The 23,029-nt window shown below is 39.4% G+C and overlaps 1 protein-coding gene and 1 long non-coding RNA gene across 4 annotated transcripts in view; one reads left to right on the forward strand and one right to left on the reverse strand.

Annotated features, from left to right (window-relative positions):
- The first annotated feature begins 279 nt into the window (after positions 1–279).
- Positions 280–3,413, forward strand: LOC114000681. 2 transcript variants are annotated; one of them, XR_005563415.1, is made up of 4 exons: positions 280–473; positions 1,809–1,890; positions 2,059–2,169; positions 2,594–3,413. It is a non-coding gene; the product is annotated as an uncharacterized LOC114000681 (long non-coding RNA). The 2 variants fall into 2 exon arrangements; XR_003545342.2 differs by lacking the exon at positions 280–473 and having other exon boundaries at positions 1,525–1,890.
- A 2,636-nt stretch (positions 3,414–6,049) lies between these two features.
- Positions 6,050–23,029, reverse strand: part of LOC114000675 (leucyl and cystinyl aminopeptidase) — a 50,274-nt gene continuing 33,294 nt past the window's right edge. For both annotated transcript variants that reach the window (XM_027745136.2, XM_027745135.2), the window contains 10 exons: positions 21,188–21,319; positions 18,704–18,864; positions 15,499–15,587; positions 13,054–13,234; positions 12,175–12,331; positions 10,570–10,754; positions 9,737–9,898; positions 8,772–8,912; positions 7,702–7,783; positions 6,050–6,722 (listed from right to left, as the gene is read on the reverse strand). In XM_027745136.2, the coding sequence (XP_027600937.2) occupies positions 6,591–6,722; positions 7,702–7,783; positions 8,772–8,912; positions 9,737–9,898; positions 10,570–10,754; positions 12,175–12,331; positions 13,054–13,234; positions 15,499–15,587; positions 18,704–18,864; positions 21,188–21,319 (1,422 nt within the window). In that variant the 3' untranslated portion in view covers positions 6,050–6,590. The remainder of the gene's footprint in view (positions 6,723–7,701; positions 7,784–8,771; positions 8,913–9,736; positions 9,899–10,569; positions 10,755–12,174; positions 12,332–13,053; positions 13,235–15,498; positions 15,588–18,703; positions 18,865–21,187; positions 21,320–23,029) is intronic.

Below are 23,029 nucleotides of genomic sequence, written 5' to 3' on the forward strand. Positions count from 1 at the left end.
GACACTGTTTCCCTGCTTGAGACAAGAAAATCAACTAGCAAATGTAACAGTCTCTGGGCCAAAGCTTTTTTAGGTGGTGTTTACAACCCAACTATGAACACCTCTAACTAAACATTCTTTTCCTTTAAGGGAAGAAACTGGAGCCCCTTCAGGGTTAAGCCTGCTGATTTAGTTGCTTCCATTTGACTGCTGAACAGCTTCCCCCTTTTTCCCCAGGTACAGCAGACCCTGGCTGTTGGACTGTCATTTCAATTACAGCCAATGAGTTGCTCTCCTTGATGACCAAGGAGAGTTCTCTGAGCTTTCCTTTGATGAAGTTAAAGGAAGACCAAGGAGCTGGAAGGTTCCTGCCCAGACATCCCGAGTCCAGTTTCCAGTTGCCTGGTGTGCTGTACACACATCCACACACAGAGGCATCCCACCGGTCAGCAGCCTAAGACACTGTGCATTTCCAGCTGCTGGCCCCAAGACCTGTAAGGCCCTAAACCTGTGTTCCCTTCTGCACTGCACCCTTGGCCTCCTCTCTGAGCAGGCACGATTCCAGCCCCTTGGAGGGACCCTTTCCCTTTGCTCTCTTTTGTGCCCTTTCCCTTTGCCTGCCTGTGCAGCCTCATTTTGCAGGTGTCGGCCCAGGGAGGCCTGGCCTCGAGGGCACAGGAGACTGAGTGGGACTGCCAACATGGTTAATGGTGAAAACAGGCAACTTTATTTCAACAACAACAACTAAGTCCACATCAGCATTTCTGTGCATGCAGAGGAGGAGCGTGGGCAGGACAGAGGAGGCCTTTGGTACTGAGGCTGCCTTTGGATCAGCAGGCATTGTCCCAGAAGGACATGGTTATGGCTCACTACAGCCTGTGCCACAGCCTGTCCATCCCTCCGTAGCATGCCTTATGCTCTAGACTGCCCTTCTTCAAGCTGATGTTGGACTTGAATGTGAGATGTGCTGGTTTTTTATTTTTCGAACTTAGTAACTCTGGTAATCCCCTTCCCCATCCTTGGTTACTAAGGGATAAGAGAAGCAAAAATACTTACTTCAGTTTGCTCCTCTAGTTTTCCTTTAGCTTTTAAGGCACCAACGTTCTTCATGCAGCACTGGCACTGGTATTTCTGGCAAAGTGGGCATTAGCTCTCAGCCTTTGGTTTCTGCAGAGAAAAATTAAGTTTTCCATGAAAAGTGTGCTTTCACCAAGGGAAGCCTGCGCTCTGTTGGGCTGAAGAAGCAGCTTCCCCCTTGCAGGTTCTTGAGGGCCTTTGTTGTGGATGGCCCTATCCTTGTGGTCAAGTGCAATCTAGTGAGCCCTGCACATTGGGAGTGTCACATTGGGAGACTGGAACTTGCTGTGGCCAAAAGCATTGTTTTTAGGTTTGTTTTTTTGATGTGGTTTTTTTTTTTTGTTTTTTTTTTTTGGGGAGGGGAGGGGGTTTTTGGTTTTTTTTGGTGTGTGGTTTTTTGTTTGGGGGTTTTTTGTGTGGTTTTTTTTTTTTTTTTTGTTTTTTTTCTTCTCAGTAGCACAGGAACAAAATAGGAGGTTTATTTTTGGTCTGAAACTTTCAGCCTCTCCCCTTGTAATAAACACTTCCAGATTCCCACTGCATGTGTTATATGATGTTATGGGCTTTTTTATTTGGATATGAGAAAAACTACTATGGCATGTCCATGTTTTTAGAACCGTGCCTGGAGGAGGAGGCACGTAGAGGTGTGATGCTTATGGACTCGCCCGGAGGCAGAGGTGGATGATGGCTGGGAGGACACAGGGGAGCTGTACACACCCAGCCCCAGGTTTTACCTTCTCATTGCTGTACAGAGGCACACTGAAGAGGCAGCGACTGATCAGGGAAGAACGAGCAATGCTGCCAATATTCACTACGAGAAGGAAGAGCTGGAAGGTGAGTCTCTGCTGAGATCCTGTTAGAAGGGTCACCGCCCCAGTTCATTTGTCCATTGCACAAAATCCCCACAAGATCCCTAGCTCAGCATCACAGCATGTGCAGCAAACTGTGCTGTGCTACTACGTAAATAAGCGCAGTCACTTTCACAATTTTTTAATATTACAGCTTCTAAACCAAAGAAAAAAGCCCCCACAGAGGCCCTGGTGTGAGTTTTAGCCATGGGGCTGGATAATTCATGGCTTGATTTCTCACAGAGGCTGCTCCTGGCTTGGAGAGGTAAGAAGAGTGATGTGATGGCTGCTGATGGGGGGCTGTGATTTTCTTTTTTTTGTTCTTGAGTTCATTATCATGGGACTGATTTGACCTTTTCTTGTTGCATTGTGCCATAAAAAGATTTAAAAAATAATTACTTTCTGCTGCGGCTTCATGAGGAAGTCTGAGTTATCCAGCCAAAGCTTAAATTTGAGAAGAGGTTCCATAATTTCAGGACGCTTCTTAGAAGCACTTGCTGTTGCTCTGTTGTTGCAAAGCTTGAGTAAAATGGCCTTGGAAATGGTCTGTAGCATTCAGGGATTCAGTGAAAATAAAATTAAGAGAAGTTGGTGTTTCCTCCTGGGATAGATGCACTGATTTAACTGTGCCTTCTGCATCAACCATCTCCACTCATATCATGAGTGAAGTAAATGCCACTTTTTTGCAGACCACCAGATCCTGTACACAGGCATGCAGATGCCATTGGAGAGGCAGAGCCATTGGCATCACCAGCCCCACAGCTGGAAGCATTGGAAAGAGAAACAGGAGGACTCTACCCTGAGAGAGCAGGACCACCACTGTAAGTCAAGCCACGGCATTCATCAATCACCTTGGAGCTACGTGGGCACTATGTGGGGTCTTCTGCAAGCTGGTCTATGGGGCTGGTTGTTCGTCTGAGACAAAGTGGCACTGTTTAAGAGTGTGAAAAGGAAGGAGTGGCAGACAACATGGGACACTCAAGAGATGATTATGACTCTAAGGAAGGTTACAAGTGCAAAGTAACTTTTGTATTTTCTCAAATGGGTAACAGCATTATTTCCTATTGAGGTACTGTGTCCAGTTCTGGTCCCCACAGTTCAAGAAAAATGCAGACAGATTGGAGACAGTCCTAGAAAACTTGTCTGAAGAGGAAAGACTGAATGGGTTAGGTCTTATCTTCCCAAAGAAGATTCAGGGGGGCCTCATCTCATCACAGAATTTCCGCACTCAAAGAGCAACTACAAGGACGAAAGAGGTTCTCTGTTCACAATGATCCACAAGCAGAAGAGAAGGAGTAATGGGTACAACTTGCACCAGGAGAGATTTCATCTTGATATAAAAAGAATTTGTTTTTTTACAGTGAGAACAGTTGTTCACCTGAACAATCACCCCAGGGATGCAGTGGAGTTGACATCACTGGATGTTTTCAAGATGCAACTGGACTAGGTGCTCAGAAGTTTCATCTGAGAGGACAAATAACAAAGTCCCAATATTTGAGATGATTTGAAGAGGCTGCCAAATGCTTTAATTCTTGGGGGCTTTTATTTGGGAGTCATTGCTGGCAAGGTTCTGTTTTGGACATGGGCTTGGTAGAGTTGGGTAGGACAGGCTAGAGCAGCAGCAGAGAATGAAATCTTTTGGCCATTCTCAGCTTCCCTTGATAGCTCATTTGCAGCCCCACCAATACCAGGGCTCTGTGATTGCTCTAGCAGTTAATCCTATTCCACATCATGACAAATGTAGCCAGAGGTCAGCTTCAAAACTGACTCACCAGCTAGGGCTCTCACACAGAAACAGCCAGGACTGAAAGCTTTTGGCAGCCCTCACCTTCCCTTGCCAGCTCGTTAAAAGTCCCAATAACACTGGGGCTCTGCAGTTGCTCTACTGCCTAACCCTCACCCACCACATCAGTCTCACCCAGGGTCCAGCTCCAAAGCACACTCCAGCCACCCAGGGCTCCCAACAGAAGTAGCCAGGAGTGAGAGGTGTTGGCATTCCTCACCTTTCATTGGCAGACCCTTCACAGTCAAACTCTCAGTGGGTCTCAGTGTTTGCTCTTGCACATTGTAATGGTCACTGACATCACGATCATCATGGCATCATGACTATGCGACGCATAGGTCCACCCCAAACTCTGCCAGCAATGGCTCCCTGGAAAATGTGGCCAAGTCTGAAAGCTTTGGTACCCCTCACCTTTCTTTTGCAGCTCCTTTGCACCCCCACAAATACTGCAGGGCTCTCTCTTGTACCTATGTCTAATTCTCACCCTTGTATTAACCTTTATCGGACCCCAGCTCCATCAGGGAGCCAGCTATGGCTCTCATTTTCATGGCCTAAACCAAAAGTTTTTGAATGCCCTCACGCTCCCTTGGCTGTTCCTTCACAGCCCCATAAACACTAGGGCTTTGCTTTTTGTCCTGCACCTATAGCTAAGCTTAACCCTCCCACTAGTCCTAACAAGAACCCAGCTAATGGGACACCCAGCTAATGGGACATCCAGCTCTCTCTGGCTCTCAGGCAGAAGTGGCAGCCATTACCTTACCTCAGCTTTCACAGCCCTCCTAACCCCTTGGTTCTGCTCTTTGTCTTGCACTGTCACTCTTTTCCAGACCCTCATCCTGCCCTAAGCCCATGTCCAACATGAGCCTTGCCAGCAAAGGCTGTCCACCAGGCACCAGCTCTTAGCCATTTCAGTCTTCATCAATTCCCAGTATACTCAAAAAGGGAGAATTACCTTTAAGCATTTCTTATGGAAAGAGGGCACTAGTACAATTTTTTAATATTGGGTTGGAGACTCCATGACAGAAAAATAATTTTAAAACCTCTACAACTGACACACCAAAGTATGCATATGCAACTAACAGTAAAATTAAAACAACCTCCCCAACCTTCCAGATTTTCTTGGTATAGTTTGCTGTCTAAAACTCAGCTCCATACTATTTCTTCATAATTATCACTAAAGTATTTGAATAGAATAGTAAATTTTTAAAATTCCACAGCAGAAATCAGGAGGAAGATGGGATCCTCTTCCACAGTTTTGATTTTAAATTTTATAAGACTCAATACTGTGCCCAGGGATTAAGTAAAATGCATATGAGGAGACAGAAGGGACAGAAAAGTGAAAGTGTATACACACACACACACACACACACATATATATATACACATACACACATATACATATATACACAGATATATACACATAAAATACACAAAGATGGAAACAATATTTCTGTAAAGATTTCAAAGACTTAAAATAAAGGAGGGATCAAAGCAATAGCACATAACAGTACAAAAACTCCCAAGAATATACTTGATTGCAATTCTCATTCCATAATTTAACAACAGTTCTAAATCTGCTTGCATGAGTCCACAGAAGACACACTGGTAGTGAAATGAGTAGAACAGATCTCCAGATAAAAGGTACGTTTACTCTTGCATGTGTTGTATACATATGCCATACTTAAAAAATGGGTTTTTTTGCTACTTTTGAAAGACACAGACTGCACTGCAGGTATTTTGCCTTTCTAGTGTAGCACAATAGAGTTTTAGTTCCCCTTCTGTAAAAGACCTTGAGGATTTGTCTCACAGAATTTTTCACAACAGCAGAAAAACAAATAATTAAAATCTAAATTAGAAGCTTTCCTAAAGGTTATGTCATAAAGAATGAGCAATGTTCATGAATTATACTGTGATCTGCAAGTTATCAGGCAATGAAAAAACAGAAGTTTACATAAATGAAGTGATTGACATATCTATTAACTGCAAACCCTCTGCAACAAGGGGTGAAATTAAAAATCAGCAGTCAAAAGGGCATAAATCAGTAGTCAGTCTAAGAGATGAACCAACCTGGAAAAACACAATTTTGTGCAGCTGGTCAGAGACCAATACAGCAAAATCAGTTAAAGTTCAGAGATTCATTATGAGATTCTCAAAACTATCTGATAAATTCAGAGTAAAAGTTCCAAGGTCACACCACTGCTTCTGGGAATCCCATCTCTGAAACACTTGGTTTTGCTATCTGTTTCTTCTTCTCCATACTACTATCCAGCCACTTCATACACCAAAGTGTATACTATTAGCACGAGATTTATTTTCGCATGTGTAATTCCTAAAGAACACCATGAAAATAAAAAGCCCAAACTTAAATAAAATCGGACTTGCATTTATTTTGCCTCAGTTGTATAGTTTTTTAAGATTCACTACTACTTATGTACCTGAAATACGATTTTGTTTCACAATAGCTTCTATATCTACAAATATGGAAACCACATACAGTTTTGCAAAACAAAACAAAAATCTACTGCTCAATGAGAGTCTGCAAAGAAGTAATAGTTCATGGTAACTCTTTCTTTCTGACCTGACTGTCAACACTGACCCATTGCTAAGAAACTACAACACAGCTCCAAAGGAAAGGGTGTGAGTTTCACATATAAAATTATATTTAATCATTTGTGCAGATGTTTGGTCTATAGATGAAAACCATTTCAGGGTAAATACTTACATATTGCTCAAAAATGCTTCAAGGAAAATAAAAATTTATCTGAGACATGCCCTGAGCTATCTAGACTCCTTAATAGTGCAATGTTGCAGCGATGCCTGATTTCACCCTGGCTTTTGCAAAGAAAACACAGTAACTGTTCACAGAGCTCCTAAATGGCTGACACACCACAGTGTTATGTGCACTAGAGCAGTTCTTGCAGCTTTGCTAAGTTCCTCTCCATCCACTGGATATTGAGCTGAATTGTGTCAATTGCTTCTTTTACACAATGCAGTTGAGAACTCTCCTCTGATTTTGACTCAAAAAATGACTTCACCTGCATAGCAAGAGAAAAGAAAGAAAAATAAAATTTTAATTAAAATCAATACTGGCCACACAAATATGTTCAGAAGCAGAGGCTATGTATACGTTGCAGGAAATCCATTTTTTGAGAATCATTTGCACCTATGCAGTAAGCAAAACTCTCAAAGGAGCTCCCAAAATGTAAGGAAAGCATTTTTCAAGGATACAGCAGCAATAACTTGTTTGGTTTCAATAAATTATTTCAGCAATAAACAGACATTTACTTATCAAATTCCTCACAAAGCAAACAGACAGTACTTAAGAGTTCTGAAAAGGAGTCCTGTTGCAAGCAACCCTCTTCAGCATTCTGGAATGGTCCCCACACCCACTCATCATTGTAGTTGTCTATGCTAACACTTAAAATACTATAGATCAAAGCACAAACAACTATCTCTACCAAATTATCTGAACAAAAACATTAGTCTAAACTTTAAACCATTCTTGACATATTAAATTCGAGGTCTTGTCAGGGAAGACAACAGAGTTTTTCTAACAGCTATTACCCAGTTCTTAGCCAATACTCAACTTCTGCAATAGCTCCTTGGTATTGCTGACATTAAAAATAGCACAAAGAAATTTTTTTACAGCACGGTACCACGTTCCAGAGATGTAGAAAGCATACCTTGTTTACAAAATCTAGACCAAAACTGTATATAGATCGAATCATTATTTTTGGAGACAGTGTGTTCCAGTGAACAGGAAAACAAAACAGTATAAACCAATAACTGGGTTCAACTCCACAACTCTGTCACAGTCTCAGTATATAACCTCTCACATGTTCATGCATATATTTGCCATGTGTGAAATAGGGAAAGCAATAGATGTGTATATCCTTCCAGAAGGGCCTCAAGGATATAAATAACAGGTAAACGTGCATTTTCCTCATCCCTCAACTAAATGAAAACAGTACTGGCACTGGTAAATAACCCTTTCTGGTAGATTAAGCCACCAACCTCAAGCAGATGCGGCTTTGTTGCAAACTGAGAAGTTGACCAGCTAATGATATTCTGGATGGTATATGAGCCTAGGTGAAACCTGAAAGGCAAACAAATATTTTTAACTAGGAGACACTTTAAGATGCAGTTTCAGTATACGTACACATTCTTTTCAACTATTTCTATTTCTCCTTTTTTGTTTAGTAGTGGGAAATAATTAGAAGCACAAATTCAATTTTACATATCTTATTTTTCAAAAGAAATGTATGGTCTTAGAAATCCAAGCTTCGAGTTCCCTGTTCCCTCTGAAAATGGAACTTAAGAGCAAAGGCCATGGAAAATTGTCAAACTTTTATCACAGGTCAAACAGCAAAGAACTGAGGACATAACACTAAGAATACCAAGATCTCTATTTGTGGTAAGTGTTCCAAAGCTCTACAGTAATTCAACTGGTAACCAGGTTTTGTTCCAAGCACAGTAACTTCGTAACTGCATAACTGAAGAGCTTGATAGAGCAGAAATTTTGCGTGGAAGCTTTTTTAGCAATATATAATTGTTTCAAATCAAAGCTGAGATTTAGGAACAGAGGTGTCCACTACTGTTAGTTTTTTGAAGACTTGGGAGCCAGCTCTCCTGCTGGGTACCCTTAAAGGCCAGTTAGGAAGAACATATATTTCTGAAGCAAGTGGGATTTTTGGTTATTTGGTTTTGGGACTGCTGTAAAGGGCATAAAAAATAAATGCTGAATTAATTCCACGAGTCTGCTTTTAAACACATTTAATCCACACAAACATACTGCAACTAGAGCAATCATCTCAGAGATAGCAACCTTTCAGGAGAAATTAAAATCAAGATCGTTTAGAATTACTATGAGGTTCTAGGAAGCTCAAGTCCCATCAACGACTGGTGAGACTTCAAAGCTTATGTGGCAAGTTTTATTCATAAACTGAGATTTTAAAACATGATTTACAGTTTTAATACAAATCTCTTTATACGAATGCAACTATTTACTGTCTTAGGCTGGAAAGAAACAAACAGGTGCTTTTGCCACTGTGAATTTGAAGTTTCAACTGCATCACAAGCCTTACTTTTGTGTAAGCTTTTCCCAGTTCTCTTTGACAAAGTCCCAGGCCAGCAAATATCCAGGCAAACTCTGGCTAATAGTTACTATGATATGTGAAAGCTCCTGTGACCTGATGACTTCTCCTTCAAGACTGTTCTGCATTAGCCTAAGAGACAAAGCATATGAAAAGAGAGAGGAAAAAAAAAATCTATTAATATTTTCAAATGGTTTTTCTGATAGTCCTCAATTAGATAAAAAAAGACTATACAATACATCAAACAAGCACCTTCTGGCATCTGGAACACAGCAGTGCTACATTTCATAAAAACTGTACTTACTTAGCTTTAATTTCCAGAAATCAGAGTGACCTTGGCTTTAAACCAAGTACCTGAATTTTCACTGTTGTTGGGAAAGATGAAATGAATTTTAACAACTTGTTAAAGAAAAACAATATGTTGAAAAGTTAAGAGAGGAAAGCTGAAGAATAAACTAGGACAACTTGGTGTTCTTGGTGCAGTACTGAGATTTGCTCTATAGAGGGGTGTTGGAGCACAACATAAAGTCAAAATTTCATCCAAAGAAAGAAAAAAAAAGAGCAAAAGACAAACAAAAAAAATACCCCAACCAGTTATTATTTTGGTCATAACAATATAGCAATCTTTTTAGGCTCTATAGAACAATCTGCAATTTTTTAATTGTACCATAAAATCTGAAATTCTGTGTTATTGGTAGTGCAAAGTCTTTGAGTTAAATTTTTTTCTCTTAATGCATACTCAGAGTGTGGTCTTTTGTGCTACTTTTTCACATAAATTGTTTTTAAGTGAAAAATATCAATTCTTCATGTGAATGGAAGCCTGTGCAAAACATGTGGATGGGTTCTCTTTAGCAATTAGAAATTTTTTCAACAATACAGAAAAGACAATGCACTTTTCAAGAAGATTTTTAATGCATTTAATTTACACAGTATACAACTTTTTGTCTCCTTCATACCAGATCAGCTTTCTGACATCCTCTGTGCTGGCCAAGGCTTCAATCATTTTACTTTTCTCTGCTTCAGAAACTGAAGACGAGTACATGTTTAGGAGGAATTCCCAGCCATCACTAGTTTTGGCTCCAACTGTATATATGGTTTTCATAACATCACTAGGCAGACTACAGGGAAAAACAAAAGCAACAAAACAAACAAACAGAAAAAGGGGACATAAAAATGCTCATCTGAGAAAAGAAGGAAAAGAAGTCACAAAACTAAAGGATTAACTTGAAAGAGATAGCTTTCTTTAGAGAAATTTAATTCTTTAGCAATTGTTAAAGTTTGCTGGACTGAATTCATGCTGGTCTAATACTTTAAGTCACTAGGAAAAAGCAAATCATACTAGTCACATGAAAACATGGTCAACTGCACAAAAAATAGAGTAATTTCCTATGGCTCAAAATGCACAATGAATCCAGAACAGAATGAATTCTGCAAGGCAAAAAGGTGTGCTTTGACATTGCTACTAAGTAATCCTCCTTCATTCAGCATGCAGCTTAGGAAATGCAGATGGAAGCAATTTGTGGCTGGTTTTGCAGTCACACTTAATGAGACTGGAGACAAAGTCTAGCACAGTCTCCCTCTCATCTTAAAACAGCAATTATTTTTACATATGGAACAGTAAAAGACAGAATGAAGTGCTTTATCAATACTCAGTCGGTGGTGTGGTGGGTTGTTTTTTTTTTTTTTTTTGATTGTTCTGTTTGTTGTGCTGTTTTCCCCCAATACAACGGCGGCAATGTCACAGGCAAACAGACAGATGAAAGAACTGGAAGCTCAGTTTTTGTGGTACCTTACTGTTCCATTAGACTTCATCCACCTCTCGAACATCTCCATGGCCGTTGTTCTACAGTTTCTTATATCATGGGTGCAGGCAAAAGCCAGGAGTGTCGACCGGAGCTCTCGTTCAGACAAGGTCCCATCATCTGTCCAATGCTGCTGATCAATTTTATCTCCAAGTAAGTGCTCTATCCTATGCTAAAAGAGGAAAAAATTACCAGCAATAGCTAATTCCTCCAAAAATTATTTTCTATATACAAAATTAGTCTAAAAAAAAAGAAAAAAAGTTAAGATTTAGAACTGTGAAAGCTAAACATGATACTTTTTCATCTATTTATTCCAATTTAAAAATGCTATTCCTTATCTGTAGAAAAAAGTATCTATACTACATAGATCTGAAAGATGGGCCAGGTCTACATCTTAAATTGCACATGGAAACTGAAGACTACTCTTCAAGCCATGGTTCAGACTTGCTTGTAATCAGCTTACCATCTCAACTAACTACAACTTCTGTATGTTCAACTGCTTTTAACTTCACCAAGTGACAGTTAATAATACCTTAGGTTAGCACAAAGAAACAACTTTTATCTATCTACGGGCTGAGCACCCTTCAGTTTTGTAGTTCTGTAACTTGCCAAAACCACAGCTAGGCATCCAACCAGCTACCACATCTCAGCTGAGAAGTTTTGAACTTACATATGACTGCATAGACACTGCATTGTAAACCATAGCTTGGGCTGTTTATCCTAGCAGATGTGTAAAAACTTTGAAATAATTCTAAATAAGGAAAATTGTTATAATAGTGCTTTTTATTTCTTATTTTTCCTTAAGTACTCGCTAATTATCCATACCTACCATAAAGAAAAAACATCTGCTATTTTATCTAATAACTTAATGATTTTGCTTACAGACTATTTCCCTTTACTGATGTTTTACAATGTAAAGCAGCAAGGAGCATTTTCAACCAGTAGATGAATATAAACAAGAAGCTTCATAATAAGATGGTAAACAGAGAAATGAAAAACATATTCTCATCAAGAATTGAGACCGCAGTATTCATTTCATTGCTAAGTCTGTAGCACTATATTGTATTAATCTAGCATACAACTGGAATGGGACAATGACAACCATTCACGTGTTCCTGTTTTTACAGAAAATAGTTCTGGGTTTTTTTCCTGCCTCTACACAAAGCAATTACACCTATGATCTCCAACCACTCTAATTTTTGGGGATAACTTTACTGCACAAGAAAAATGTCGTGGACTTTTGTTGAATTACATATTTGTACTACACTGACCTTTATAGGCACTGTAAGATAAACCCAGACACCACTGTGTTCCTACTGCACTACACTTCCTACAAAACATTTTGGGGCATGTGGGTATGGTGTGGAAATGGGGGAAGGAGAGGGCAGGAAGCTGGTCCAAGAAATGTAGCATTTCAGTAAGAGATCATTAACAAAAGCAGGCAAGCCTGGCAACTCTCCAGAATCCCTATCCAACTTAGTGAAATTACTGGATACATTCAACAGTCAACACTTAAAAAGATAATGTAACTGTATTACACTACATCACAGCTAATTATTTCAAATTACAATTTACAAAAAGCTAAGGCATACCATGACTCGTGCTGCCAGATGTTGTTCGCCCTTTTTGTCTAGAAGGTTGTATATGTGACTCAGCTGGAACAAAGCCTGAGTGAGCGGTGCAGTGCTGTTCTCTTTGTTAAGGTAATCAATCAGCTCAAAGGCCGTTTCCAGAGACTCTCTTCCTAGACTGTGGGTACACGAATGGAAACATTTTAATGGATTATAAAACAAAATCACTCCCTGAAACAAGATCAGAGGTGACGCTTTCTATTACTTTAACAGAGAGATAAGTGAATAGAGGGAGTGACATAACAAACAATTTATATGTAGAGATTTTCATATTTTAACTTCAGAAAGATTGCAGAAAAGGAGCAATAGCCACTAACATGCCTTCAAGTATGGCAATGATGTCTAAAAATGTTTATCATAATATCAGATACAGGTAGCAGCTCCCAAAGAGATCATCCAGAATGCTCAGTCTCACCTGCTCTGACAGTGGTGGCGAAAGACATGAGAGGGATCCAGGAAAAATTTGAGAGGAAAATAGCTTACTTTTCTAAAGTGAAGCATTCACTGACTGAGTACAGGAAAACAGTCTGCTAGGCAGATTATCAGTCACTAAAGAAAAGAGTGTCTTCCTGAAACAGAAGCTATCGTGTGGCTCTGTGTGATGCAAATAAATAGATCATGCTATAAAAACAGGCAGATAACATCTAGCACCAGTATGAAAGCATCAGTGAAAGAACTTGAAAAAAATAGTAGTGAATGGCGAACAGCTCCAACAAAGCTATCAAAGACTGAATTAAAACTTTTCCACAGCAGTTGTCTCTAGAAACTAAATATGATCTTCTTTGACTTCAAAAACCTTTAAACATATATTAAATATGTTTTCCAGTATGAAAATCTTACCCTGCAAGGCTGAAGATATTGTTGATCAAGTTGGCTCTGTCTTTAGGACTCAAAGCAGTGTGGTTTTGTTTCAACAGATCAATGAGTGTTTTCCAGTCTTCAGCATAGTGTACCATGTAATAGCCATTCATGTCCACATTGAATTTTATCCATTCCACCTCTTCTGGAAGTTCAATGACAGCTATAGGACAGAAAAGCAGTTAGCAGCAGAAACAAATATTTAACAATTGTTTGTTCAAATCCAAGTCTATGAAACAGACTAGATCCAGAGAGACAATAAATTCTTTCACACCCACTGTTTCCCCCTACTATGAAGAAGGAACAGCCGGTACAGAGGTTTCACAAGAAGGTTCAGAAATTCCAGATTGTATTTCTTCCTCCTTCTTCCTACATGTTATTGAATGAACAGTATCACAGCCCGCCCTGTGTTGCATCCATGCAGGTGATTACTTAGTGCAGTAATTTTTCTCCTGTCCAGTCCTTCTTTCAAACAGCCCCATCTCTCTTATCCACTTTCATATATATACATAGATATATATATATACACACACACACACACAAAGAGCAGTTACATGTATCATAAAAAGGAGCGCAGAAATGGAGATGGCCTTAAGTAGATGAAAGATCACACTCCAGTTTCTAAGTCAACTGGACAGAAAAAGAAAGGCTCTGGGAAAAGTTCTTCCTTTCAGTTGATTCCATAATGACCAACAAAACCATCAATTTGCACAGGACCTAGAAGGCCTTTGAAATTTAGTTAATATTCTACCCCAAACTCTTTTGTACATCTCTCCTACTGTCATATCCTCCACATCCAACTTTCTACAGTGAATGAGGAATTCATATGATGAACATGAGACTAGCAACAGGGCCATTTAAAGTGAAATAAAAATGATGAAATCAGGCTACTTACTTACTAGTTCTAATAAGATCAAGAACACATTCAATTAAAGAGCTTTGTTTTTCCATTTTGATAATTAGTGATTTTTTTTTCTAAAAACTCCATCTCAAACGAAAAAGAATAAGAATAGCTTGAAGACTTTGTAAAACCAATGTCAGAATGACATAAAGCAAAACTACTTACCTTATTTTTAGTATTTCTAATGTAATTTTAGGGCAGTGGCAGTTTGTAAAAATCAGTAAACAGTGAAAATGTCAAGATCAACTCTAAGAACTTGATTTAAAATTTGCGTAGCTTTATTTCAAAAATTAGAGGTGTGAAATAGGTTTATGAATTAAATATAACCCAGTTAAATGCACTGCCTAGTAACTTTAATGGCACAGGGGGGAATGGTGGGGAGAGAAGAAAATACATCAGCATATGTAAGGTGATGAGTCAGACCAGCTTCAATCAAATGCAAAAACCTATGCATGTCAGTGGAAAGGAATCACAGAATTACAGAATTGTTTGGGTTGAAAGAGACCTTAAAGATCATCTAGTTCCAAACCCCCTGACACAGGCAGGGACACCTTTCACTAGACAAGGTTGCTCAGAGCTGGTCTTGAACACTTCCAGGGATGGGGCATCCACAACTTCCCTGGACAACCTGTGCCACTGTCTCACCACCCTCAGAGTAAAGAATTTTTTTCCTAATATCTAACCTAAATATACTCTCAGTTCAAAGCCATTTCCCCTTGTTCTGTCACTACAATGTAAATATTTCCCCGTCTTTCTTGTAGGCCCCCTTTAGGTCACAAAGCCTTCTCCTCTCCGGCCTGAACAACCCCAACCCTCTCAGCCTTTCCTCACATGAGAGTGCTCCAGCCCTCTGATCAACTTTGGGGCCCTCCTCCAGACTTGGTCCAACAGATCTGTGTCCTTCTTGTGCTGAGGTCCTCAGCCAAGGTGATTTTAGCACTACACAAAAGTGCATAGTAACTGCTCATTTGGTAAGGAAAAAAACAGGGCTGAATAAAAATAGTCCCATAGACCAGCAGTTTAGGATTCAAACTAATCACTGCACCAAAACCAGAGAGCGTATGTGAAAAGATCTAAAGGTTTCAAATTCAACAACAGCATTCTCAAAATCCTCATCTGTTCCAGATACATTTTCTTACACAATTAAAGAAAATAAGTAGTACTTCAGTGGAACTTTATTTCCTTAAATTTCATCAATCTGGCAGAGCTACTCTCACATTACTTGCTCTCTAAAGGATGTAGAGTTTCAGAGATTTTCTGTATGCACTGTGATGAAAAGAGTATGGGCTTTTACAAATTTCAAACCTGTGTTTCTGTTCCAGTTGCTGTCATTTATTTGTACATATAATGCTATGGGGAATCAACTCTCTGATGATGACAACAGCAGCAGTGCCGACCTCCAGATCTTTGTAATTATTTTGTGCTCTGTATGTATTCACCTTCACACCTTATGTAAGGGTGTGCCCAGAAAAAACATAAATCTACAACACTTAAGGAACTTGCTACCAAAGCTTTAAGTCACTTACCCGACTTTTGATCCAGTAAATATGCATTAGTACAATGGGTAAAGTTGCATTTACTAGTTATGTAAGTGAGAGGAATATGCCACAGATAACTGCAAAGGAAAACAAACATTTACTGACATATTATATACATATTATCTGTCTAGAAGGGCCTGTTTTCTTTTTTTTTTTTTAATTTAAGCATTTTTATATATAATACTAGAACCACTCTATGCTGTGTAAAATAATGAAGTATAAATCTCACTCATATAATCAGAATATGGTAAAAGAAAAAATGCACAGCATGTACAGCAATTGTTTTTTTATTCCCATCATGTTGAGAAGTGAATAAATTTCATAGAATACCTTGGGCTGGAAGCAATCTTTTGTGGTCATCTAGTTCAGCTCCCCTGCAATGAGCAGGGACACCTGCAACTGGATCAGGTTGCTCAGAGCCCCATCCAGCCTGGCCCTGAATGTTTCCAGGGACAGGGCATCAGTTGTGCCAGTGTTTCACCACTCTTATTGTAAAAATATACTTCCTTATATCTGGTCTAAACTACCCTCTCTTAGTTTAAAATCATTAACCCTTGTCCTGTTGCTACAGGCCCTGCTAAAAAGTATGACCCCATCTTTCCTTTAAGTACTGAAAGAATGCAGTGAGATCTCCCCGGAGCCTTCTGTTTTCCAGGCTGAACAGCCCAAACTCTCTGCCTGTCCTCAAAGAACAGGTGTTCCATGCATTTGATCATTTTCGTGGCCCTCCTCTGGACTCATTTCAACAGGTCCAACAAATCAGTCCTTTGCTGAGGACCCCAGAGTTCCAGTGGGGTCTCATGAGAACAGAGGGGCAGAATCCTCTCCCGTGCCCTGCTGGCCACGCTCCTTTTGGATGCAGCCCAGGATACAACTGGCTTGTACAACCTGGCAGAGCCCATCCTCTCTGCAGGGCTGCTCTTCATCCCCCAGCCTGTACTGATACTGGGGGTTGCCCCGACCCAGGTGCAGCACCGTGCACCTGGTCTTGCTTAACCTACTAAATAAATTTGCCAGTGATGCTAAATTGGGAGTAGTTGTTGACTCCTTCAAAGGCAGGGAGGTCCTGCAGAAAGACCTCGACAAACTGGAGGGCTGCGCAGGCACCAACTGTATGAAGTTTAACAACAAGTGCCAGATTCTGCACCTGGGATGAGGTAACTCTGTGTGTACGTACAGACTGGAGAACAAGACGCTGGAGAGCAGGGAAGCCACTCAAGGAGTGGCTACAGTCACTTCAATTCTTCAGCTTGGAGAAGAGGACACTGAGGGAAAACCTCACTGCAGTCTACAACTTCCTTGTGAGGGGAAGAGGAGGGGCAGGCACTGATCTCTTCTCTCTGGTGACCAGTGACAGGACCCGAGGGAATGGCCTGAAGTTGTGCCAGAGGATGTTTAGGTTGGATATTAGAAGGAGGTTCTTCACTCATAGTGTTGTTGGGCACCGGAATAGGCTCCCCAGGGAAGCAGTCATGGCAGAGTTCTAGAAGCGTTTGGACAACACTCTCAGGAACATGGTGTAAGATTCTTGGGGTTGTACTGTGCAGGGCCAGGAGCTAGGCTTTGATGATCTTTGTGAGTCCCTTCCAAATCAGGAGATTCTAGGATTCTATGACACCTCATGGACCCACTTCTTGTGCTTGTCCAGTCCCTCTGGAGGGCACCCCTTCCCTCAGGCATGTCAACTGCACCACTCAGCTTGGTGTCATCTGCAAATCTGCTGAGGGTGCACTCGATCCCACTGTGTACATCACTGATGAAGACTGCAAATCACACCAGTCCCAATAAGGACCCCTGATGGACAGCACATTTCCTTGTACTTCTTTCTCAGTTCCAACACGCTAAGTAGCTTGTCCAAAATCATATGGACAGGAAATCTCTGGCTGTATCAGAAATTCATTTAGTATTATTTCCGCCTCAGTCCAATGTTCTGTTTTCCTGAAATTTTACAAATTTTAATTAAAAAAAAAGTTGAAGTACTAGGCTCAAATTCCACATCATGGTAATATAAACCATAATTAATTGCATACCACAAAGGCTTTCTCTGAACTGCAAGCTGGAAGAATAAACGCTAAAGAGGATCAAAAAGATGATAACGACTTGGCTCTTTAGAGAAAACACTTTGAGTGGGATGAAAAAAGTTGCACATATTAATCTAACTTTGACAGGGACCCCTTCTGTGTATGCTTCACGTGGAATGCTCTTCTTCAAAACCTTTTCATGCACGACCAAAATTGAGATCAACTGGAAAAGAAGAATTACCAAGCCTAACAATCCTTCCCTTCTTCCATTACTTTTCAACCACACATTGCTTTTCTTCCTTCACATCACAAAAATAAAGTAAAGCCCTGTAACTTCCGACTTTTCAAGAGATAAATTTCCTTCACAGGCCTAGTTTTCTGCAAGATGATGTAAAGGACTCAGTTCCTGTTAAAACTTCAAACAGCTGAATAAAACGAGCAAAATCCTCAGAGAATTCACATTTACATATTTTAGTTTGTAAAATACTAAAACACTGTTGAGATTCATAATGTAAGTTGTATTCGTAGCAAACTAAATTTTAAAATTAGCAACTGCCACATCTTTGCTTCTTCAGTATTTGCATATGTACTTCCTTTTAGGTTTTGGTAAAATGGATATTGCCTCTGTTACATATTCAGTCATTTGTTGTCATGTGGTATTGACATCTTAAAATTTTGAAGCCAAGGCGGCTTTGATTCTAGCTTCTCTACCTTCTAACAAAGCCCAAGATGTACACTGAATTTTGGCAGGAAGAAGCAGAGGCTCTAAAGTAGGACATATGCATCTGTAACTTCTGTAAACTTCTGCAACCTGCCTTTCTTCACATTCTTGTTATTCACTCAAAACTTTCTTAAATTAGAAGAAACCTTTACCAACGAGATCTGCGTTTTGGTATTAAAAGCCAACTCATTATATCAAGCTTAAAAGCTTCAGGAAAGGAAACTCAGATTACAAAGGATGTCACAGACACTTACCAGCTGCTTGGGTGGAAATAGACATCGACCTTCAGGCAGGTATTAGATGTGTGAATTTCTGTGCCAAATTCTCTGTTACTACCTGCCTTCAAAGAAAACACTAAAACCCCTGAACACAAGTGAGACAGATGTACAAGATCTAAGACAGATATCTGCAGTTGCTTTTAATGGATGAAAGGTATTAAGAAGGTAATAACCTTGCATCTGATGTCCAATTTTCCGGTTCCACGCGATACAAGAATTTCTCTTGTTGTACAGAAACAGTCTTTCCCTTTCGGACAACCGTGACTAAAGGAAATCCTTTATGCAGAATCCAAGTCTTCATCATTTTTTTCACATCCAGCGTTCCATTGGTAATCTGTAAAAACAACCGTAACATAACAAGAAAATAGCAAATGGAGAACACTTTACTTCCTTCTTAACTTACCAAGTAAGTCGTAGCGTGATTCTGCATCTGTAAACAATCAATTTGACAATGATCTTGTGAATTTCATAAGCAACAATTTAGGGGAGCAAGTGGGTTTTATTTTAAATTGAGGGGATCCTAGCCACACAGTGGAAAGACAGATTGGAAACATCAGGTAGGTTGAACTGGTGTGTAATAAGAGTGGAGAGAGAGTGTCACAAAATAGAAAATTACAGTAAGCTCCCAAGCTCCCTCTTACTCTTCCTCATTCCTTATTGGTATGATGACATTATGTGAGTATTTCAGGTTGAAAAATCTTCTTTTAATTATGAAATGAATATTAGAATCTGAAATAAAGTGATGGAGTTTGTACCACAAAAACTACATACACTTTATAACTCTTTTTTTTTTTTTCTTTTTCCCCCCTCCCACTTACCAGCCTTTGAATAGCTTAACCTTCAACCTCTTCTGATCTCCCCGGAACTGTTTGTACTACAACATCCCCACTAAGGACAAGTACTTTATAATGTCTACATATCTCTTGATTAGCAGAGATCATCATACACACAGAAAAAGATAGTACGTCCCCTAACATGCAAAAATGTGGTTTAGGCTGAGCTATCAGGAACACGGAAAATTAATATATCATTATTCAAGTTACATTTACCTCTTACCAACCTCTACTGTGTCTTTTTCTAGTTTACCTCATCAGCATCTTACTGCACACTGTTCTCTGTTCAAGCCAGGAATAACATGTAGAGTTCACCCTCATGGGAAAACACTATGTTATTTATGTAAAGAATGGCTATAAACTTTAAATAGGAGTTTCAAATCCAGGGAAGCAACTCTCTATCAAAAGCTTCAAATTTACAGAATTTGAGGACTACCTGTTTTTTTTTTATTTTCTACATACTCCCCCAAAACCACTCTTGGCTAAATCTTCTTTATCTTATTATCACAAGCTTTAATTATTACTACAATGTTACACTAATGTTACCCACTGTCCATTAGCCAAAGACTGGCAGAAAGGTTTGTGTCTAATCTGTACAGAGACACGAATAAATCTGAAATTTGCTCCACTGAAATAATTCTATTCTCATACAGAATCCTTCTCGATCACCTGAAATTAAAGCAATTATTAGAAATTATAGGTTGATAGTTCATAGTAGCAAGAATTTATTGACAACAATTTATTTTACTGACACCTCTTCTTTGAACAGCAGCTTCTAACTCCAATGAAAGCAACACAAGAAATGGATTTCATTTTTTTTCCTTCCAGGCAAGGCATACAAAAGTTTCCCTGCCATATTACAGATTTTTCTTTTAGTGAGCACGCAGTTTTCTCATCTTCACTCCAACTATGATTGACAGGATTGCTTCTGTTCCATTTCCATACAGAAGGTTAAGACTTAAGAAGTGAATGTCCATTTTGCCGTGAGAAAAATTAATGCAAAAATTTATGTTCAAAGAAAATGACACTTCTATGGTTTGAATTTTCAAGCACACTCAGCCTAGGCATAATTAATGTGAGCAAAAGGGGAAAAGAGCCAGTCAATTTGCTGAATATCATAGATTTGTTTTTCTGTTATCCAAGCTGATATCCCTGGATCCTCCTTCTTCGCCCTCTCACTCCTGCTGTTTCTCTACCCTCCTTCCCCGCCCTCCCTGACTCCCACGGCCTTTGCTTTCCCCTGCCCAAGCCCTTGCCTTCTTGAGCCCTACACACTCACTTTAAAATCAGATGCAGCCTTGTGCCTGCCTTATAATTTGAGAGCTGCTGAACTAAATTGTCCCCTGCAATCTGTTTTCCTACAATTCCAGCACCACTTGCTGAAACTGAAGCTATCACTTGAAACGAAGTTATACTAGCAGAGAGTAACCCAAGACCTTTGCGGAGGTTGGGTTCAGCTATTCCGGGAAAGCAAATTTTGTCCTGCATTTGATTACTTTCATTCTGGTCTTAACACACTACCAATGTAACTCTAGAGAAGACAGGTCCATATTGATGTGTCCACACACGTGGATATGCATGGTAGTGCACAGCCACTCAAAATGCTTTTTTGGGATGATACTCAGTGTAGTCCTAGCAGCTACAGGAATCTCCATATCTATATGACAGAACTTTGGAATAGGATAAGCAAAAACTTCAGAGTGTTCACCTGCAGTCTATTACCCTATTTCTTTCATAAACAAGGAAATAAATAAAAATTAATGACACTCTTAAAGAAATTAAAAAAAAAAAAAAAGAAAAGAACGGTGTGCCAAAGATGGGTACCTCATTCATGCTGTCCCACAAGTCATCACTACGAGCAGTTCCATAGTTGTGATTATGCAAGTATACCTCGATGCCAGCTCGGAAAACATCCTTTGTGAGATAATGCTTCAGCATCAAAATAAGTGAAGCCCCCTGCAGGGAGGAAAAAAAAAAAGGAAAATGAATTTGTAAAGTACAGTTATAGAACCATCTAAAGCATATGCATATTATAGCTATGTCACACTGGAAGAATAACTCAGAAGCTGGAGATTTTATTCCAAACAATATAATTTGAATAATTACCTTAAACTCAGTTGCTATTCTTTTCTATTTTGTTATTCTTCTAATATTTCATAAACTCCAAATACAGTTACCAAAAGACTAATACAGCTTGAAAATTTGTCCCAGCTGCTTTGGAAAAAAAATATTTTAAAGGCTCAAATTACAGTTATACAACAGGCTAGCAGAATCTGACATTTTTTCTATTTAACATCATCTGAAAAAAATTGTCTTCTTACTAATGGGTCTCTTCTAACTGCCCTTTTTCATTACCAATACTCATCTATATGGTAAGAACAGCACTTGTGAGACAGTGTTTAAGAGTGATATGATCTGCAGTTATACCAAAAACCTGAAAGTACAGGAAAAAAATGAGATACACTTGGTAGGCTGGAATTGACTAGAGAAGGAAAAGTGTCTTTTGTCAGTGTTTAAATACAGCCATGTTTTGTAAAAAAAAAAAAAAAAAAAAAAAAAAAGTAACCGAGTAGTTTTAATATCAAAATGGCCATGAATAATGTCCATTATTAATCACTAATAAGTAAATCTCCTGAGGACCTGCATACTGTACAACTGAGTGCAGATGAGAGACACACATTATGAATCGTTTAAAGGTGCACTTGATATTTTCAGAGTGGAACCTCACTATTGCTGAGAAAGGAACAAGGAATAAAGAAGATGATTTTAAAGAGATCACGTATTGTTCTCACACATTCCAAAATCAAGTTTTGGAATTTGAGTAACATCTTACCGGAAACTGAAGGCTGCCTGGTTATTCATTAACATCAAACTGCAGGAACAGCCCCTACTGTACTTTTTAACAATATGGTCATAATTTCCTCTTCTTCATGCATCCATACTTCAACTACAGCTCTGCCACTTTGTTTCTCTTACTGTCATATCCTTCCAAACACTCTGTTGTTGCAGGTGGATTTTGTCCCACCCATGGGTGTTAGATTTACTGATAGTCTGCAAAACAGCCAAGCTAAAAATAATACCCTGTAATAATTCCTATTCTAGACAATGCAATGGAGAGGCCACCTACCAATCTGTGTCTGTTGGCAGGACAGTAAAACAAATTAAGTTGTACAATTCAGTAACAGACCACCCTTAGCTGATTAGGGACTAAATTGCAGGTGTCTTCTCACTCAAATTGCCAAGAGCTAAGCTACAAAAGCAGTGGTATATGAAGACTGCATGCATGAATGAGAAGCTATGCAATGAAATCCTCTGAAACACAGAAAGCAGTGATGAAAACACCATTTGTGACAAAGCAAGGGCAAAACCTCTTTTGGTTAGCTCTTAAACTCAAAGGTGTAGATTGGTACAATTCTATTCAGAATGTGCACGTACTTATTAGTAGCAATAAACAAAACAATTCTCCAAATATAATGGCATACTAATTGACTGACACTCCAAGCCATTCAATTTCCATTCAAATAGAGAAGTTTCAATTGGGCCACCAGGTAAACTGAAAATCACACATCTCTGTTCTTGTAGTTCATTAAAAAGAGTCCAAAAGAAATGGAAGCATATCACTATTGTAGGTCTACTTGGCATCTCAGATTACTCAAGGATGCCAGA

The sequence above is a fragment of the Pipra filicauda genome, unplaced genomic scaffold (genome assembly GCF_003945595.2).
Source record: "Pipra filicauda isolate LSUMZ 115617 unplaced genomic scaffold, ASM394559v2 scaffold208_size1342795_pilon, whole genome shotgun sequence".
Lineage (NCBI taxonomy): Eukaryota > Metazoa > Chordata > Aves > Passeriformes > Pipridae > Pipra > Pipra filicauda.